At 38.2% G+C, this 16,325-nt stretch overlaps 4 protein-coding genes across 5 annotated transcripts in view; 3 read left to right on the top strand and 1 right to left on the bottom strand.

The window, feature by feature from the left end:
• The window catches only part of nAChRalpha1 (nicotinic acetylcholine receptor alpha1), a 220,865-nt gene that overhangs the window by 23,987 nt on the left and 180,553 nt on the right, over nucleotides 1-16,325 (bottom strand). The window lies entirely within an intron of this gene.
• Nucleotides 307-5,533, top strand: LOC105429830 (uncharacterized). The gene is made up of 5 exons (XM_089072413.1): nucleotides 307-962; nucleotides 1,234-1,447; nucleotides 1,957-2,129; nucleotides 2,641-2,757; nucleotides 2,955-5,533. The coding sequence occupies exons 2-5, from the start codon at nucleotides 1,274-1,276 to the stop codon at nucleotides 3,082-3,084; spliced, it is 594 nt and encodes a 197-aa protein (XP_088928539.1). The 5' UTR covers nucleotides 307-962; nucleotides 1,234-1,273; the 3' UTR covers nucleotides 3,085-5,533.
• On the top strand, nucleotides 5,991-12,449 carry LOC105429831 (uncharacterized). 2 transcript variants are annotated; one of them, XM_089072416.1, is made up of 3 exons: nucleotides 5,991-6,406; nucleotides 9,374-9,490; nucleotides 9,615-12,449. In XM_089072416.1, the coding sequence occupies exons 1-3, from the start codon at nucleotides 6,240-6,242 to the stop codon at nucleotides 9,721-9,723; spliced, it is 393 nt and encodes a 130-aa protein (XP_088928542.1). In that variant the 5' UTR covers nucleotides 5,991-6,239; the 3' UTR covers nucleotides 9,724-12,449. The 2 variants fall into 2 exon arrangements, 1 of the variants encoding a protein (XP_088928542.1); XR_016138292.1 differs by lacking the exon at nucleotides 5,991-6,406 and having other exon boundaries at nucleotides 6,419-9,490; nucleotides 9,568-9,722.
• LOC105429832 (uncharacterized) lies at nucleotides 12,564-15,690 on the top strand. The gene is made up of 4 exons (XM_011643030.3): nucleotides 12,564-13,376; nucleotides 13,864-14,054; nucleotides 14,432-14,542; nucleotides 14,745-15,690. The coding sequence occupies exons 1-4, from the start codon at nucleotides 13,200-13,202 to the stop codon at nucleotides 14,878-14,880; spliced, it is 615 nt and encodes a 204-aa protein (XP_011641332.1). The 5' UTR covers nucleotides 12,564-13,199; the 3' UTR covers nucleotides 14,881-15,690.

Raw genomic sequence — 16,325 nt, 5'->3', positions numbered from 1 at the left:
TTAAAATAGTTCCGTGTTTGCAAATAATACTATTTAACAGAAAATGATTTTTTTGTAACACCAGAATGAAATTAGCTATTTTCCGCTTTCGAGAGAAATTTTCTGTGTCGACTCATAAAAGTAGTATGTAGTTAATAAAATGTTTATGGTTAAATATGAGGTTTATTATAAAAAAGCTGTAAATTTTGTAATTGACAATTTATCAAATAGTTTTGAACTATGTTCATTTTAATTTAAAGGGTTTTTAAATCTCTAAATACGAAGCTGATGTCAAAATAAAAAATGATGGATTCAATATGGCGGATGTCAAATTTAAGAAAATTTCTAAGAAGATTATCCACATTGAATTCACCGTTTTGAATTTTTTAATAAGCTATAATTCAATTAAAGCTTTTTAAAAAATGTTTGTGAGGTTATATACTGAAAACACATGTGTATATCACAGTTAACTATATATCAAAGTCAATTAGTGTTCTACAGTAAACAATTATCTAATTTTCTTACAATTATTGTTATTGTAGGAAAATAACATTTATGCTTACAGCTGCTTAATATTGTGTACATTTCGGTTCAGTACTCTGATTCAAGGATACTTAGTACAAATTCTACTCTTTTGTTTGTGTTTCCTTTCAGCAGTGATGCCATGTTTACGCTCGTTGTAAATTTGCCATCTCTCGTTAAGGAGCGAACTGTAAACGGGAAAAAAATGTGCTGCGGAAACTGCAGTCCGGAGCGGATAATAACGATAACGATAACGTTTCTGTTTCTTCTCGCAAACGTTTATTTAAACGATGTAAAAGTGAATAACACACCGTACAAACAGACGATTGTTCCGTTTGGCCAAGGAATCATCGGAACGCGAACGCTATTAAATCGTGGAAGAACACGCGGTGATCACCGTTACCGTTAACGGGAATCGCCTGTCAAATCTTCATACTTGCCGTACTCCACCGATCGCAGCCGTTAGTATAACGACGACTACTTGTGATGAACCGCTGATATCGATCAATAACGAAACAGATATATTAATTCTCGCTAATTTAAATTACGTGTAATTTTTGTCATTAATTAATATATAATAAAAGCACTTGAGAACTTGTTTTATTCTGACCGATCTTTGTAAGTTTACAGCGAAGCTTTATTGTGTAAAACATCGTGAATTTTCTTTCTTTGACAGAACTCGTATCAGATTTTTTTCAAGCTTTTGTTTTTTAATTAATATTCTTTCTGTAGATGGTACATATGATCCGAAAAAGCATTAACACTGCGTCGTATGAAAGTTATGTCAGATCATCGGTTTTCTATTCTTGTCGGATGCTTGAATTGGTTGATTTTCTTCGCCGGCTCGACGATCATCCATGAGAACACAACGGAAGTCGATATTGCGCCAAGAATCTTATCCCGACATAAGAGATACTTGATTTTTCCACAGGGTAGTAATTTTCAGGTAAATACATTTAAATAACGTTTTGAAAAAGATATAAAAATGTGTGTGTGTGTGTGTGTGTGTGTGTGTGTGTATATATATATATATATATATATATATATATGTATGTCTTTCTAATAATTTGAAAATTTTTTATATATTTTTTTGTCATGAGTTAATGAAATGTGGATAACATAAATCTCGCGACACATAATAATGCATTAATATTAAATAATTTCTACAAATTAAAATTAATATTTAAAAATATGTTATCAATAATAATTTAGGACGTTTCTTAGGCGAGGCCATTTTGAGATTACGTTAGAGAATTGTAGAAAATCAAGTCATCGTCGTAGATTTGGCCAAGTATTTCGCAGACGTTTTGTATACCTTCGAAATTCTATTGCCTCCCCAAATTTCGGTACACGGATAAAGTAGAAAAGTAAAGCGCCGCCGCTCGTACCGCTTGCAGTTTGCAAAATTTACGCGGAAAACTGAATTTGCACGTGAATGTTCCGTGTATTTTCCAGTTAGTATATTGTCTGACTATCGGAGCGTACGGCCGAGACGGTGATTTGGTGCTGGGACTGACAGCTGCCTTAGCCTGGGAACTTCCGAATAAGGTCGACTCAAAGATATCGAATTTGCTTCAACGTAGAAGCCGAAGCGTCGTATATCCGAAAATGGAGGCTTTCTTGCAATCGTGAGTGTCGTGCCGTTATTCCGCATTTTTCAACTGGGGCTTTTCCCCCATCTTTCAGCATGTATTCGGGTTGACGAGAAGTGCGGCTGAGCACGTCCGAAATAATTACGGTCACAAAAAGAAAATTCTTATGGATCGAATAAAGGTGTAAATGCGCGAGGGCGTGTTGCCTGTAATCATCGAGTCATTATACGTTAATTATAGATATATTTACGTCGCGGAACAGTTCTAATCGATGTGATAAGTTTACTAATTAGAAAAGTTTAATTTTAATTTTATAGCAAACGCAAATCGCGACACCGTTCGAATAATACTTGCGATTCCGGCGCTTTACGCGCGCGACGCGCGGCTGTTGCGCGTTATGAGGGCGTAATTACTTTTAACTGCGATTGCGAAACGAGATTGTTTCGAGCGTAATTGTTTTCGCGCTAGAGAAGTTCTCTGCGCGAAAGCCGAGCTGTCGTCAAAGTTTACGCCGGGGACACACTTTTAAATTAAACTTTATCAGCAGCGCCGGCCTCGACGGTAGATCCTGCGTGATGAGGGCACTCTGCGAGGCGGGCCAGCGAGATTCCTCCCGAGTAGGCACGGGATCCTTCATCCAGGAGCTCCTCCACGCAATCTTTACGTAAGTAAAGATGCGAATTCTTTCAATCGAGTATCGAATTCGTTCCCTTCGAGGGAACGGAAGCTCCTCTCCGCCCGAACACCAATTTTCCATTTTAATTTAAGAAATTAATTATGTCACTTCGGTCGATTCGAGACTTTGGAAAATATCGAATCGAATAGACAGAGGAGATCATCACTCGGCGTTTCTATTTGTAGATTGCCAAAGGACGGCACCAGATTTGAGCGATCGGAGGACCGCGCTTACGACCGCGCGTACGAGACGGGCGGAAACTGCGAACGGCTGTACCCCACGTGTCGACACTCCATTTACGACGTGGACTTTTGAAGCTGCTGTGGCAAAAGTGTTACCGACTTCTCTCATCGCGCACCGCATCCTGCGAACGCAAATCTGATCAGGAAAACTTGCCGCGAAGTTCTCCTGACAGCCGGCCCAATCCGCGGCGATTTTTCTGTCTGACGTTTCGCGTCTGACTTCGCATGTCATTTCGCGACGCATCAGACTGACAACTAATAAAACGGTGACAACTGGTGATAAAACGGTCGACCCGTTGTGTCATTGGTTTATCGTCATTTCGGATTTTTCAAACGTTCCTGGCGAAAATACGATTTCGCCTTTGTTGAAAAAGAGGGAACATGTCTACCACGAGAGATGAATTTACGTAACGAGTGAAACCTGAGTTTGTATCTCAATCTCTCTAAAACAAGATTAGTTATAAAATATTTATATGTATTTTAGTATAATATATCAAGTATATTAATTATGTGTATGTTAGTTAAGCAATATGAACACTATATGAACGCATATGAACAACTATAATAAATAACGTTAATATTAATTTATTAATTTATTACTAGCCATATATTTGTCTCTATATTAGCAAATAACACATGATGTATGTGAATAAAGTCAATATATGGTCGATAATTGATAATCCGCTTTCTTTCGGTACTCTACATTCTAATATCTTTATATAAATATTGCACTCGCAAGTGTCTCGCATATTGATATTGATTTTTGATAACAAATAGAGCTTTCCTCGTCAGTCACTGTGCACGCGTTGACGATAAACGATTATTTAACATCAACGACGATTCCGAGATTAAATTCAGAAAGTTTCGCGGGAGACTCTCACTCCATGAATATTCTATATCGGTCATTACATTACTTCCGCAACGTGTAATTCATTTCGGCGCGGTTTCGAATAATTTCACGACGTTTTGCATTAATAAAACGGTCGTCGGACTTTCGTCGATTTATGGTTCATTTCTGTAGAGTGCTCCGACAAACGTCCCGGTCGGTCCTCTCTTTTTCTTCCTTTACAATAGAAATAAAATATGCCAACTGCATCTTCGTATTGTAACAAACGTTAATCGATATACGTTTGGCGAATACATTTTGCAATCCTCATGCGAGGATTCCTGTTTCGCTCGTTGGTGTTTGTCACGCGCGACAAGTCAATCGTAGATACAAATATCATGAGAAATGTAAATCGGGAATTTCCACTTCAACGTGAAATTTTTACCTTGATTCGGCTGCGTTATATCACATTCACGTATACATTCCGTTTTTGTTGCATCGCACTCGATATAATTTCGTGATATAGTAATATATTCGGTTTAAATTAGATTGCTGGTATGTATCTGATTCGATAATATATAGTATGTGCTTGGTTTAGTGTTGTAGTTATTTTAGCCGGAAATTTATCCCAAAGATAATTAAATTATTGCGAAAACGCAACATTTGCTGCAGGATCTAAAAACGTAGGAGGATAGTTAATAATTATGCACATATTATCTGCAGAATGTTAAACATTTATTTCGCGGATAAATTGAAGAAGACTTTTGCTGCTTTATCAGCTTCCAGTGATAAATTAGAATGTAGTATTTAGAAAATACTATATTGCGTCCTTTGACAGTAATTTGAATCGTAATATTTAGTCAGTTTATGATTTATTTTAGTGTAATCGATAACCAATTAAAATGATAATTTACTAATTATTCTTGGAGTGCTTAATACCACTAATTACATTATCGTATAATTATGGTAATAACAATATATACGCATTTGCGATTTAAATATATCAAGATGAATAATTTTATTAGATTTAGAAAAAATACAGCAACAAGAGAAAAAAAATGGTTAATGGTTATAAATGAACGTAGTAAAATTTGCATATTACCTGCGAAATGTTCGAAAGCACTTACAAAATGCATTTTTAATCCAAATATTTCATATTCTCAATTTTATTATCTAGTTACTTAAGTATTCACGAATTAATTCACGAGGTAAAAAATACTTTTTTGCGAAATTTTCCCAAGTTTTCTCAAGCTTGCCTTTTTCTCCGAGAAAAAATAAAACAAGAGCGGAGACCGCAGTTAAATTATTTCCCATTTACTCATCGTTAAAACAGTAATGGAATACCGTTGCTTTTCGACGCGGACGAATGCAGTTCATTAGCATTTGTTCTCGAGAGCAAGCAACGGGCATGCGTCGAATGCATTCTATTGTCAGGATTAGGACTCGAACTTCGTTTGACGGAGCATGAAATTTTCGTACCACGATGCTGATTAATCACCTCCATCACTTTCTTCTACTCAGCGTTTTCGCGTGTCGCTTCGGAGGCTCTACAACGTCGACGACGTTTTCGAACGGCTCACTCGTGAAATCCAAAAGGGACATTGGAATCAAATATCTCGTGTTCCCTCAAGGCAGCAATGTTCAAGTAAGACGACAATTTATGATATTTTGATCTAAAAAAAAAAAAAAAGCAAAAGCGATAATAACTGCGATCACTGTTTCCTTCATGTCAAGTTTCCGTTTGCAAATCTGTGATGCATAAATTTCAGAAATGTAGAAAAGTGTAAACGCACCTGTCACATTCACTTTCGAGTGGTCCGTTTATTAAAATCGTAATCTTCGTGTTCTTGTGTTTTTGCTCGAAGGGGTGCTAGACAGGTCGATACAATCTCGTGGAAGTTTCGTTGCGAGAAGTTGTATATTATGGCGTAACGTAAACTCTCGATACAGCTTAGCTCGTGGAAGTTTCATATGCTAAATGAAAACGGAACTCTCTTTATGCGTAACGTTTAAAAAGACTCTAATAAGCGAAGCTGGAGTAATAATAAACTTCGCGAAGGGAGGAAATGATGTAATAATTAATCCATAATACATATAATTAAATCTGAATTAATATATAAAGTATATTGCCGGCAAATTAAACGCATGCTTTGAATTGCAAAATAATAAAATAATTTCTGATTTCAGAAAATTAATTAATATACTTTCCAAAAATTAATTAAGCAGTAATCGATTATTTCTCTTTCTCTCTCTCTCTCTCTCTTTCTCTCTCTCTCTCTCTCTCTCTCTCTTGAATTAAAAATAAATGTAATTTCTTATCTATGTTTTAATTAAAAGGCATATTGATATTGACTTTCTTCTACTTGTCCACTATTATTACGCAGCTCGTCTACTGTCTAACCATGAGTACGTATTCAAAGCCCCAAGGAATGTTTACCATTGGTGTTACCGCCGGGCTGGCGTGGGAACTACCCTACAGAAATACCGCGTTCTACGGGAAGCCAGCCGAGGTTTATCATCGTCGGAGCAGAAGAGAGCTGTACCGTAAAGTGGAGCTAATGCTAAGAACGTGAGTAAGAAAGACGGACAAAGACAGGAAGGCAAGGAGGACCGCTTTCCGTATAAATTATTAATTAACGACTGTCACGACCCGTATAAAAAAATCACCTGAATTATTTCAATAATACGGAAACGACGTAGAAATTTATCTTCAGCGTGCGACGAGGAAAATATGAATCGCTATTGCAACGATTACGACATACTTTTCCGTTTGACAGAAAAATCGAATATTTTATCATTTTTATTTGGCATCTGAGTCTATTTCACTCTTTCCTTCTCTACCGATCAGACTTATCCTCTTCCCCGAGTGAAAGGTTCTGATGGAAAAATGGTAATTCTATTGAACGCGAATGAAGGGAGACTTATCGACGTGAGATTTTTGTTTCAGCGACTTGTCGGACGAGTTCGTTGCTTCCCGATACGAAGAAAAATAGAGACGCGAGCCGCGTTATTGGAAAGTTGCCTTCTCATCTGCATCATGGAAAATACTTCCATTTTCCAAAGGCGAGAACGTTTTCTTCTTTTAGAGGGATCTCGATCGACAGCGGTAGGGAGGAAAAATCATAATGCGCCGGACGTTTTGAAATGTAGGGTAGTCATCCGGTAACCACCGGACGTAATCGACGTAATCGAGAGAGGGGCTTAACTTAAAAATTTCCTCTCGTAAAGTTCCGCGCGCGTGACCGTAATAAAATTGCATTTGGTAAATCCAAATAACCGCGGCGAAACACACGCGGGACGAATGTATTTCACGGCCGATGAAGCGGCAGGGAAACGCTCTTAAACGGTCACTCGAGCGACAAGCGGATTAAAAGCGGGTGCGCTTTCCCGTTGCTCGGGGGCCGGAAAATGGTCCCGAAGAAACGACGATGATTCAGGTACGACCGACGACGCATAATACCCGTAAAACTGTGCACGCTCGACCGCTTGCATCCCCAGCGTTTCACCAGGATACGGTTCGAGCGCTTACGGGCATATTAAGCGAGCGAGGATTAAGAGGCTTCTCGCAATGATCGCGACGTCCCACGCTGTTTCGCGAGTGCGGTTATTTCGCCTGGTGGCGAAAATGGAATCGAAACGGCCGAGAATCGAATGAGCTTCCGACAGGGCTTTCCTTCTCGCTCTTTTAATTCTAAAAATTCTACTCTCGGCGCGTGAAAAAAAAAAAAAAAATTAATTGAATCGTTCTTGTACGATCATCGTGCGACGAGAGACGACGAAATTACAATCAACGCGTGGATGGTTCGTTCGATCAGAATCGTGAAAGAATGCTCGGCGTACCCTCGATTTATCGAGAGATGCTTACAATTAGTGGAAATAATTTGTTTCTCTCTGAAGACCGAGAGTTGTTAGGAGCAATTATACTCGCACCGCGATTGAGCGACAATTTTGTTCGAATAACGTGTATTTTGATATAAGTCCTTAATCGGATTTTCGATATATCTACTATACAAACGCTCTACCAATGTTGCGTTTTGCCGCGTACAAACAAATTCAGTTATTACAGCGACCGCGAACGCTGTAATGTATAATACAAATGAAAATGGAGCCGCTCCAGCAGTAATAATCGAAACATTCGAATCGTTTCTGTGGTTTAAAGAAGAGATAAGGAAAAATTGTTTTTGTGCTGTCAGTTCGATGTCTTTTATCTTGCAATACCATATGCATAGGCACGTATCGACGGAGAAAAATTGTTGTTTGTCACTTGACTACATTTAAAAAAATTCTGCGGTGGATGCCGCATTGAAGAAAGAAGGATAAGATCACGATTTGTTAATATTTCTAAACAAATAAGTAACGAATCAGTGTCAAATTTAGAAGTTATTTTATAAAAATTATAAATAAGTAATTATAAACAGATATATTTTAAATATAAAATAATAATTGTTAAGTAAAAATAGAAGAATTAGAAGTAAAAATTTTATACTCAAAAAAATATTTTTTTACATAACGTTTTGATTCAAGTAGCTTTCAAACCTGGGTCTCACGAATACTTACGGGTTGAAGATGTCCTTGTCGAGTAATTCGCGGGAAAAAGAGCCGTTTATCATTCTGATTTCGCAGAGGCACACGGTTTTATCCGTCATCTGATGAAGATCGCTGCTGACAAAACGGTACATATATGAGAGATCTAGGAAGAGTGTTGTCCCTCCCTCTTTTATCTTGACAGCTGTCTGCTCAGAACTTTGTAAAGTCGCTGAATACAGGAAATCTTACGTCTCGCGCCCGTGTCATCGACATTGCGGTCCGGCTAGTGTTTCACGAGATCTCGATGGATTTCAGCGATTTGAATGTTAACGAATCGAATTCCGAGGAGAGGATTTGCTCCGTAAAATTCGGGGGCATAAAATAGTATTTCCCGTCTCCCAATCACGCGCGTGTACGAGAAAATATCCCCTTTCAATGTAAATCACTCTCCGCGCTTAACTCCCCGTCGCATCGCATGGACACGTTTGCCATGACGGCAATCCCCGAACGAGATATATTCTCCCGCGGACTACAGGCTGCGCGTACACAGTCAGTAAAGTTTCAGTTAAGAGTCGGTCGTGGGGGTTGATTCACCGGGGGTAGAGACGGCGGCAGATACTCTAATTCAAATTGCGCGAGGCCATAGCCTAATTGCCGGTATTTGCTCGGCGCGGAGGAAGGACCACCGTGCTCGGTTGTTTAGCAGATATATGTTTGCTGCGACGAGGGAAGAGAGGGGCTCATTGTAAACCACCCTGGGTTTACAGTGGAGTTCGGTTTCGTGCGCGGTAATATCAACGCGCGGCGCCTCCCCTCCCCTCCCCTCCACGGCATTATCGCGGACTTAATGAATAGACCGCCGACTCTTGGCGGGCTCGACAACGATAACGAGGATGATAATGATAAACGATCCTCATTGCTCCGAATCTTTGTTCTCTCTCTTTCTCTCTCTCTCTCTCTCTCTCTCTCTCTCTCTCTCTCTCTCCATGTCTCACCTTCTGCCATGAAGCCAGGGGAACGACGGCAAGGCTTGCGTCCTCAAGGCGATCTGCAAGGCTGCCAAGCGTAGGCGCGAGGACATCGGGAAAGGAAGTTTCCTCGAGGAGATCCTGCACGTTATATTCACGTAAGTAGTGAATTAGATTAGAATTTTGTTCGTATTTTTTTCTTATTTAAATTTTCATTTTTGCTATGTTATGCAAGAAATCTTATGGCGAATGTCAGGTGAAGCGACGAATTAACGATTGCAGTCTGCCTGGAGGATGGTATGACATCGATCCGATGACCGAATACGAGCGAACATATCACTCGAGTGAAAATTGCGACGAGATGCACGCCAAGTGTCCAGGTGTCTTCTAAATTGCTGCAATCAGCGTAATCGTCTTACGCAAGCATGAAAATGAGCAGCTATTACGAAAGATCCTGTCTCCCTTTCTTGATCTTTCAGATTAGAACTTGACTGTATAAACATAAATGCTAATCAAGTTTGTATAAACAAATAGCCATAAATATTGTCAAAGTGATTTATTTTGACGGGAAAATTGATCATAATTATAGTAAATTACTAGCAAAACAATTATATTCTGCAATTCTAAAACTTTTAAATTGTACTGAATTTAAAGATAAAAAGATGCTTAATTAATTTTTGTAAAATTAAAAGCGTTTAACGCTTTGTAATTCTATTTAGTTAATTGAAAAATCATCGATAATAAACGTTTCTTTTTTAAATCAATTGTTTAATTATGAAAGCGTAGCGTTCAAGCAAAGTAAATATATACTTTTATAATGAAACGATTTAAACAATTTTACTGAAAGTATCCAAGTGATGAAAAAAAATGATTAAAAAATACATTTAATGCATAGCGCAATAATGTTGGATACGTCACGTATGTACGTAGTGGTTTAATATTTCAAAATGCATTTCAAAAACGTCTATCGTGAACTTTGCTCAACATTCGTCGTGAATTAGTCTACATGGGCGTGCCTCTCTTTCTGTACAATCTGCAAAGTTACGGGCTGTGACCTTTCGGAATTGAGGCTTTCCGAGTAGCTGCTCTGCGGTCTTTTTACTTGAGAGGAAAAGGCGGCAAAATATCGTGGTGTAAAAGCGAATAATAGTAACCGTCGCTACGTGATGAGATCGACAACAATGTTGACAACAATGACGTCAGCAATTCAAATTATGCAGTCGACGTCGTTCTTGGAATTTCCTCGTAACTACCAAATTGCTCGGATTACAACAGAACTTTCAGCACTCGCTCTTGCGGAGAGAAAAAGGAAAAAAGAGAGAGAGAGAGAGAGAGAGAGAGAGAGAGAGAGGAAAAGAGAGGAAGGAAGAAAGAGAGTCTTCAAAGTTCAAATTACTATATATCTTGCAAGCTGCTCACTTTTTAACAAATATTTCGAGTAACGTCGTAACTACGAAATTATTTCCCTGGAAAGTAATTAGATTTCGCGGATATAATAAAAAAAAAATCTTATTTTCTAATTAATTTTAAACGAATGTTTATTTCAAAGTATGTCACGATAAATCATTGAACGTTATATTTCTTTAAAGTAACGGGTGTTCCTTTAGTCATCAGATTTCTTGGCTAACTCGAGGAAGGCTTTGCTCAGCGAGAAACTAACGCTCCGTCAGTACATGTGTTGATCCTCACGCAATCTTGCGAAAAGCCGTTATCGACGCACACGAAGTTTCGGCTATGCCGCAGTGATACACCGCGATGTCAGTCGTAACATTCCGGCAGGGAGGTTTCAGCTTCGGGGATTGCGATTCGTGAATTGACGACGACTCGCGCTAATGACACGCGATGTAAACTCGGCTACTGCAGCTGACGTTCTCAGGAGGAGAATTGTATTGTACGATAGCTTACCGTCACCGTATGTGCAAACACGGCGTAATGCAATCGTAACGTCGCGCACGACGACAACGACGACAACGACGACGACGACATCACGAGTGTCTCGGTGCTGCGGAAACGCATGCCGCGCGACTGTGTTGGAGACGCGCCGTGTATTATTACACTATGCGTCTACATGACCTATTATTGCAAGCTGAACAAACGAGCCTGATTTCCTTAATGGCGAGAGCCAGGACATTTGTGCGAAATGGACTTCGAAGTGGCGTTACGTCGCGAGGAAATGGTCGATTCACAATGGGGGTGGACGCCGAAATCGCGATCCGGGATGCGTCCAGGCATTCATCGTAATGGAAGAGAAACCATCGAAAGTCGTGGGAGTCCATAAATTCGTTACCACGTTGGCAATTTTTCCCCAGTTATGTTAGCAGAGGCGATTAATCAAAAATCCCGAAACGAGGAAGATCGATTTTAAGTGCTGGATAAATCACCCCCTCCTGCAAGAGTTGCTCATAGTAGCCGGGTGGAACTGGCAACGGCGTCGTTGGTCGAGGAGAGAAGAAGAAAAAGAAAAGAAAGAAAAAAAAGATAAATGGAAGCGGAGGGGATTGAGGGGACTCGAAAGCCCAAAATGAAATTACCTCGCAGATGGAAGCTGCGAAGATGGTCAGAGAGCACTTGGATCCTCGGGATTGGATGAAACAAGCAGCCCGTTCCTGAATATATTTCGTGAGATTTACGAAATTTAAAGGCTCTCTCGCTAGCTCGTTGCGGCAAGAAGGGTGAGAGAGACGGAGGGAGGGAGGGAGGGAGGGAAGAAACGGAGAGCCGATGAACCTCTCATAAAGAACAACCGAGCTTTCGGTGAGATTTTTCAAGATTAGCATGGAAAAGTCGAGAGACTCCGCAATGGGGGACAGCTTGTCAGATTTTAATGGCCTACGAGAGACTCGGAGAATTAATGAGCTCTCTCTTTCTCTTTTTTCACGGAGTTCGATGAATGCGAAAATACCCGGAAATCCGTATCGATTCAGTTGTTAAATAAATTTATTTATGAAGAAATTTATATAATCATAACGAGACATGCAATGGCAAATATTACGTAGTCTCGATGTTAATTTGAATGCAAACACGCCGATTTTTCAACATTTCGCATTAATTGCCTTACTCATAATTTGTATTTAAATATTCTCTTTCATATTGAAATGCATTTTACACGTGTTTCATATACACACACACATATATATATATATATATATATATATATATATATATATATATATACACGGATATTAAAACTTGACGAGGACTGAAATTTATTCTGCGCGTTGCCACCGGAAAGATATCTTACCGCGACATAAAATATGCCAGAGCAAAACGTATATGTAGTTCACGTATGAGATAGGGACATATACCTTATCATAACCGCAAGAGCGGCTCTCTGCATGAGCTCGCGTGTACGACTGAAAAATTACGAAAAATTTAACCCGCGTTTACGACGTATACGTGACTTATGTGTTAGGAACAATTTTACGTCCGCAAAATAAATAGCGCGTCCCATTTGGTTGATTTTCGCATGCGGGATATACGAGTAAAAGTTATCGGTATCGATACCACGAGACCGCTCGATTATCGAGACGAGGCTGCGATTAACGGCGCTTAAGCTTCCACTTAAGCGTCCGCTCGTCGACGAATGGAGATCTCGTCTCGAGTCCCTCGTCGAGGTGGACGCGACAATTCGCGGCGCAAACACAGCATCGCCGAAACGGTCGAGCGGCGACGCGATGGCGTCGCCATCCCATGGCGAAGCCCGCCTCCCATGTGCGCGCAATGTGAGTGCAATATTTCGACGTAACCGCGAAGGATGTTCCCGGGTTTTCTGAAAATGCTCTCCGTCCCGTGACCTCCCGGGAGGGCTGGCCGAGGCCGCGCGGCGTGAGAGAGGGAGCGCGATTTTCGCCCGGATAATTCCGAGAAATGAGAGCCCCGTGGCCCGTCCTGATTCTCGCCGTGATCCTGGACTCATTGTTGCTCCTGGGGGAGGCGGTATGTCACCGTAATGACACCGACCTAAGTGCCGCCGGCCAAAGGTCAGGAGAGACTTTGCCCAGACATAGACGGGAGCTCACTTTTCCAAAGGGAAGCGCTTTCGTGGTGAGTGAGATGGCCGGTTGTTCGTTACGGGGGCGGTAGGGGGATGATCTTTTGTTACGTTGAACTTTTATGAGGGCGTCACCGTTTGCTCTACGGAGGTCGAGATCGGTTAAATCAGTTACATAGAAAGGATTCCTCATTTTACCGCTATAACTATGCTTTTATGAGAAATCATCTCCCACACGTCCTACATTAAAATCACATTTCTTAGATGCAACGTATAAATTGTGAAGTATGCGCTTTTTGATTTTTGTTGGCGATTATGGTTTACTCGTTGAAATTGTTAGCAAGTAGAGAGAAATACATCTCGTTGTTCTCCGACTATTAATGAGCATAAAGAAAGTTTCTATCTTTTAAAAAATTTTTCTTCATATAATTCTTTTTTATCATTTATTTTCATTTTAATCTAATAAATTATTTTCGTCAAGACTGAAACAAATTGCAACTTTACCAATTAAGTCTCTCATATTTGCAATTTCCTTTTTAGTTAACTCTAACTCTTCTAAAGGCTATCCAGCTTAATGAACCTAAAAATTGGAATTTAGATTTGGAATTTGATACGATTTGGCCAATACCTAGCCAGGAAGATTTAAGAAAAGCGTTAATTAAAAAACCATCCAAACTAAAACGGCGACATAGGCGCGAACTCTACGCCAATTTGGAATTAGCATTAAATAGGTAAAAACAAAATTATTTTTTATTTAAATTACATTTTATATAAATTGTAATTTTTGAAAGATGTATGAAATAAGTTAAACATAAAATTAGAACATAAGAAATTTTAAATATTTTTGTTATTAAATTGCATTATTAAATTGGATATAAAAACATATATATTACATGCAATATTCAAGATATGAAATAAAATAAGAAGACCTGCTGCAATTATTTAATAAATATTAAAATATTGATTCTATAATTAAATTTTGCCGAATATATATTAAGCTTTGCAAACATATTCTCCGCAAAATAACATATACAGGCATCCTATAAATTTCATGTTTTGAGTGAAGATTGAACTTAATTAATTAATTAACATTGGCCGTCTATTTCAGTCGAAACTTGCCAGGACGATTATGCATTCTTCGCGCAATTTGTGAGGCAGAAACAGTGCTAAGTCCTCCGGGATTTTCAATTATCGAGGATGCCATACGAATTATTTTAAGGTAAATGTATTCCCAACATCTCTTGTATTAAATCAATATCCATGAATTTCAACATTATCATTTTTCACAGTTTATCGAAAAATTTTAAAATATATTATAATGCTTTATAATGAATTTAAAGTTGACTGCAATTACATAGTTAAATTAAGTAATATTAAAATGAAATTAAAAGACTTTTTACACATATCGTTGTATGTTTCAGGAATTTTGAAGACGCTGATAATCATGACTGCTATGATATCGCATATCAGATAAAAAGTGATTGCGAGATTGTTTATCCTTGTCCGTTCTCACTGTTAAAATTATTGTTATATAATTTATATACAGAAGGGATGTGAGAAAAGCCGGATCGATTAAAAAGCCAGATTGATAATAAATTGTATAACGTGATCCATTAGAAGATTTCATATTTAATTAGCGTAATTTCCGTTGTAGGCAAAAAATCTGTGATATTTCCAATATGAATTGCGCAAATAAATACCTAAAATGTATACGTCAAAAGTCATTGATATAAAATACAATAAAATAAAGTGAAACTATAAAAAGCGAATAATTCGCGTACATTCCTGCGTAACGTTTATTTGATATCTCTCGTAGATATTATTGAATAATCATCGAATTAAATAATTGTTACTAGAAACTAATTCCGAAAATGTGTAAATTTTCCAGACGCATTCTCTTTTGCAGTGCAATAAGCCGCAATTCCGATCAAGCGAGCATTTCAATTGAAAATTTCAAATTATATCACACGTGAGGTACATTTAGCATTACACTAGTATAATTAAGCGAACAGTGCTTGTTTTTAGGTCACTCATACATATAAAATATCGAAATTGATTTCATATTTGAAATTATCTTCCCGATCTGCTTTTATTGTTGGCCTTATTATCATTTCGAATGCGCGTTGCAATTGGCAGTTGCGCCGAATTTATAACACACTCCTCCCCCTCCCTTCCCCTGCCTGCCTCTTATAGATAAATAAGTTACTATTTCAATGCTCGTTGTTCAGTTACTCTGATAATTCCATATGCTTTTACGGCAGAAATGAAAATGATATATAAAATAAGTTTAGTAGTGCTAGCTTGTTAAATGCAAACGCGATAAAAATAAACTTCATTCAAGTTTTTTATTTTAAGCAATATAATATTAAAAAAAAATACACATATTTAATATATTTTAAAGTATAAAAGCGTAGATAAAGATTATGTCACAAACTACTATAAGTAAACTTTTATTGCATATTATTTTAATTTACTCGTTATTAACATTAATAAAAAAAAATGACAAGACTTAAAATGACAAGACTTTTAATTTTTAATTTATATATTATTTATATATTGCTATAAATATTTATTATATTTTACTATTATTATATAAATATACATTATTTTTACAATGTTGCAGAGTTTTAATTGAGATCATTCATTTTATTTTTATCCAAAATGCTTTATAAATAATTCCTGTTTCCATAGTTTCACTCGATCATAAAAATTTTTCTTTTCCACTAAATTTTTGAAGCACATTTATGATCCGCCGTATAAAATTGATGCTTGAGGAAATCAATACAAGCGATAGAATAATAATCGGAAAAAATCCAGCCGCGGTGATGATAAATGCTTTCAGATTATCGATGCAATTACAAAGTACGGAAGTGCATGTGTACGTACACAGGGGAGAAGTACTCGACGCACGCACACACACACATCACACACACACACACATCACACACACACACACACACACACACACACACGCGCGCGCGCGCGCGCGCGCGGAATATAAA

Source organism: Pogonomyrmex barbatus, unplaced genomic scaffold (genome assembly GCF_055798465.1).
Source record: "Pogonomyrmex barbatus isolate J1 unplaced genomic scaffold, ASM5579846v1 scaffold13, whole genome shotgun sequence".
Taxonomy (NCBI): Eukaryota; Metazoa; Arthropoda; class Insecta; order Hymenoptera; family Formicidae; genus Pogonomyrmex; species Pogonomyrmex barbatus.
This window is presented reverse-complemented; position numbering and strand designations above follow the sequence as displayed.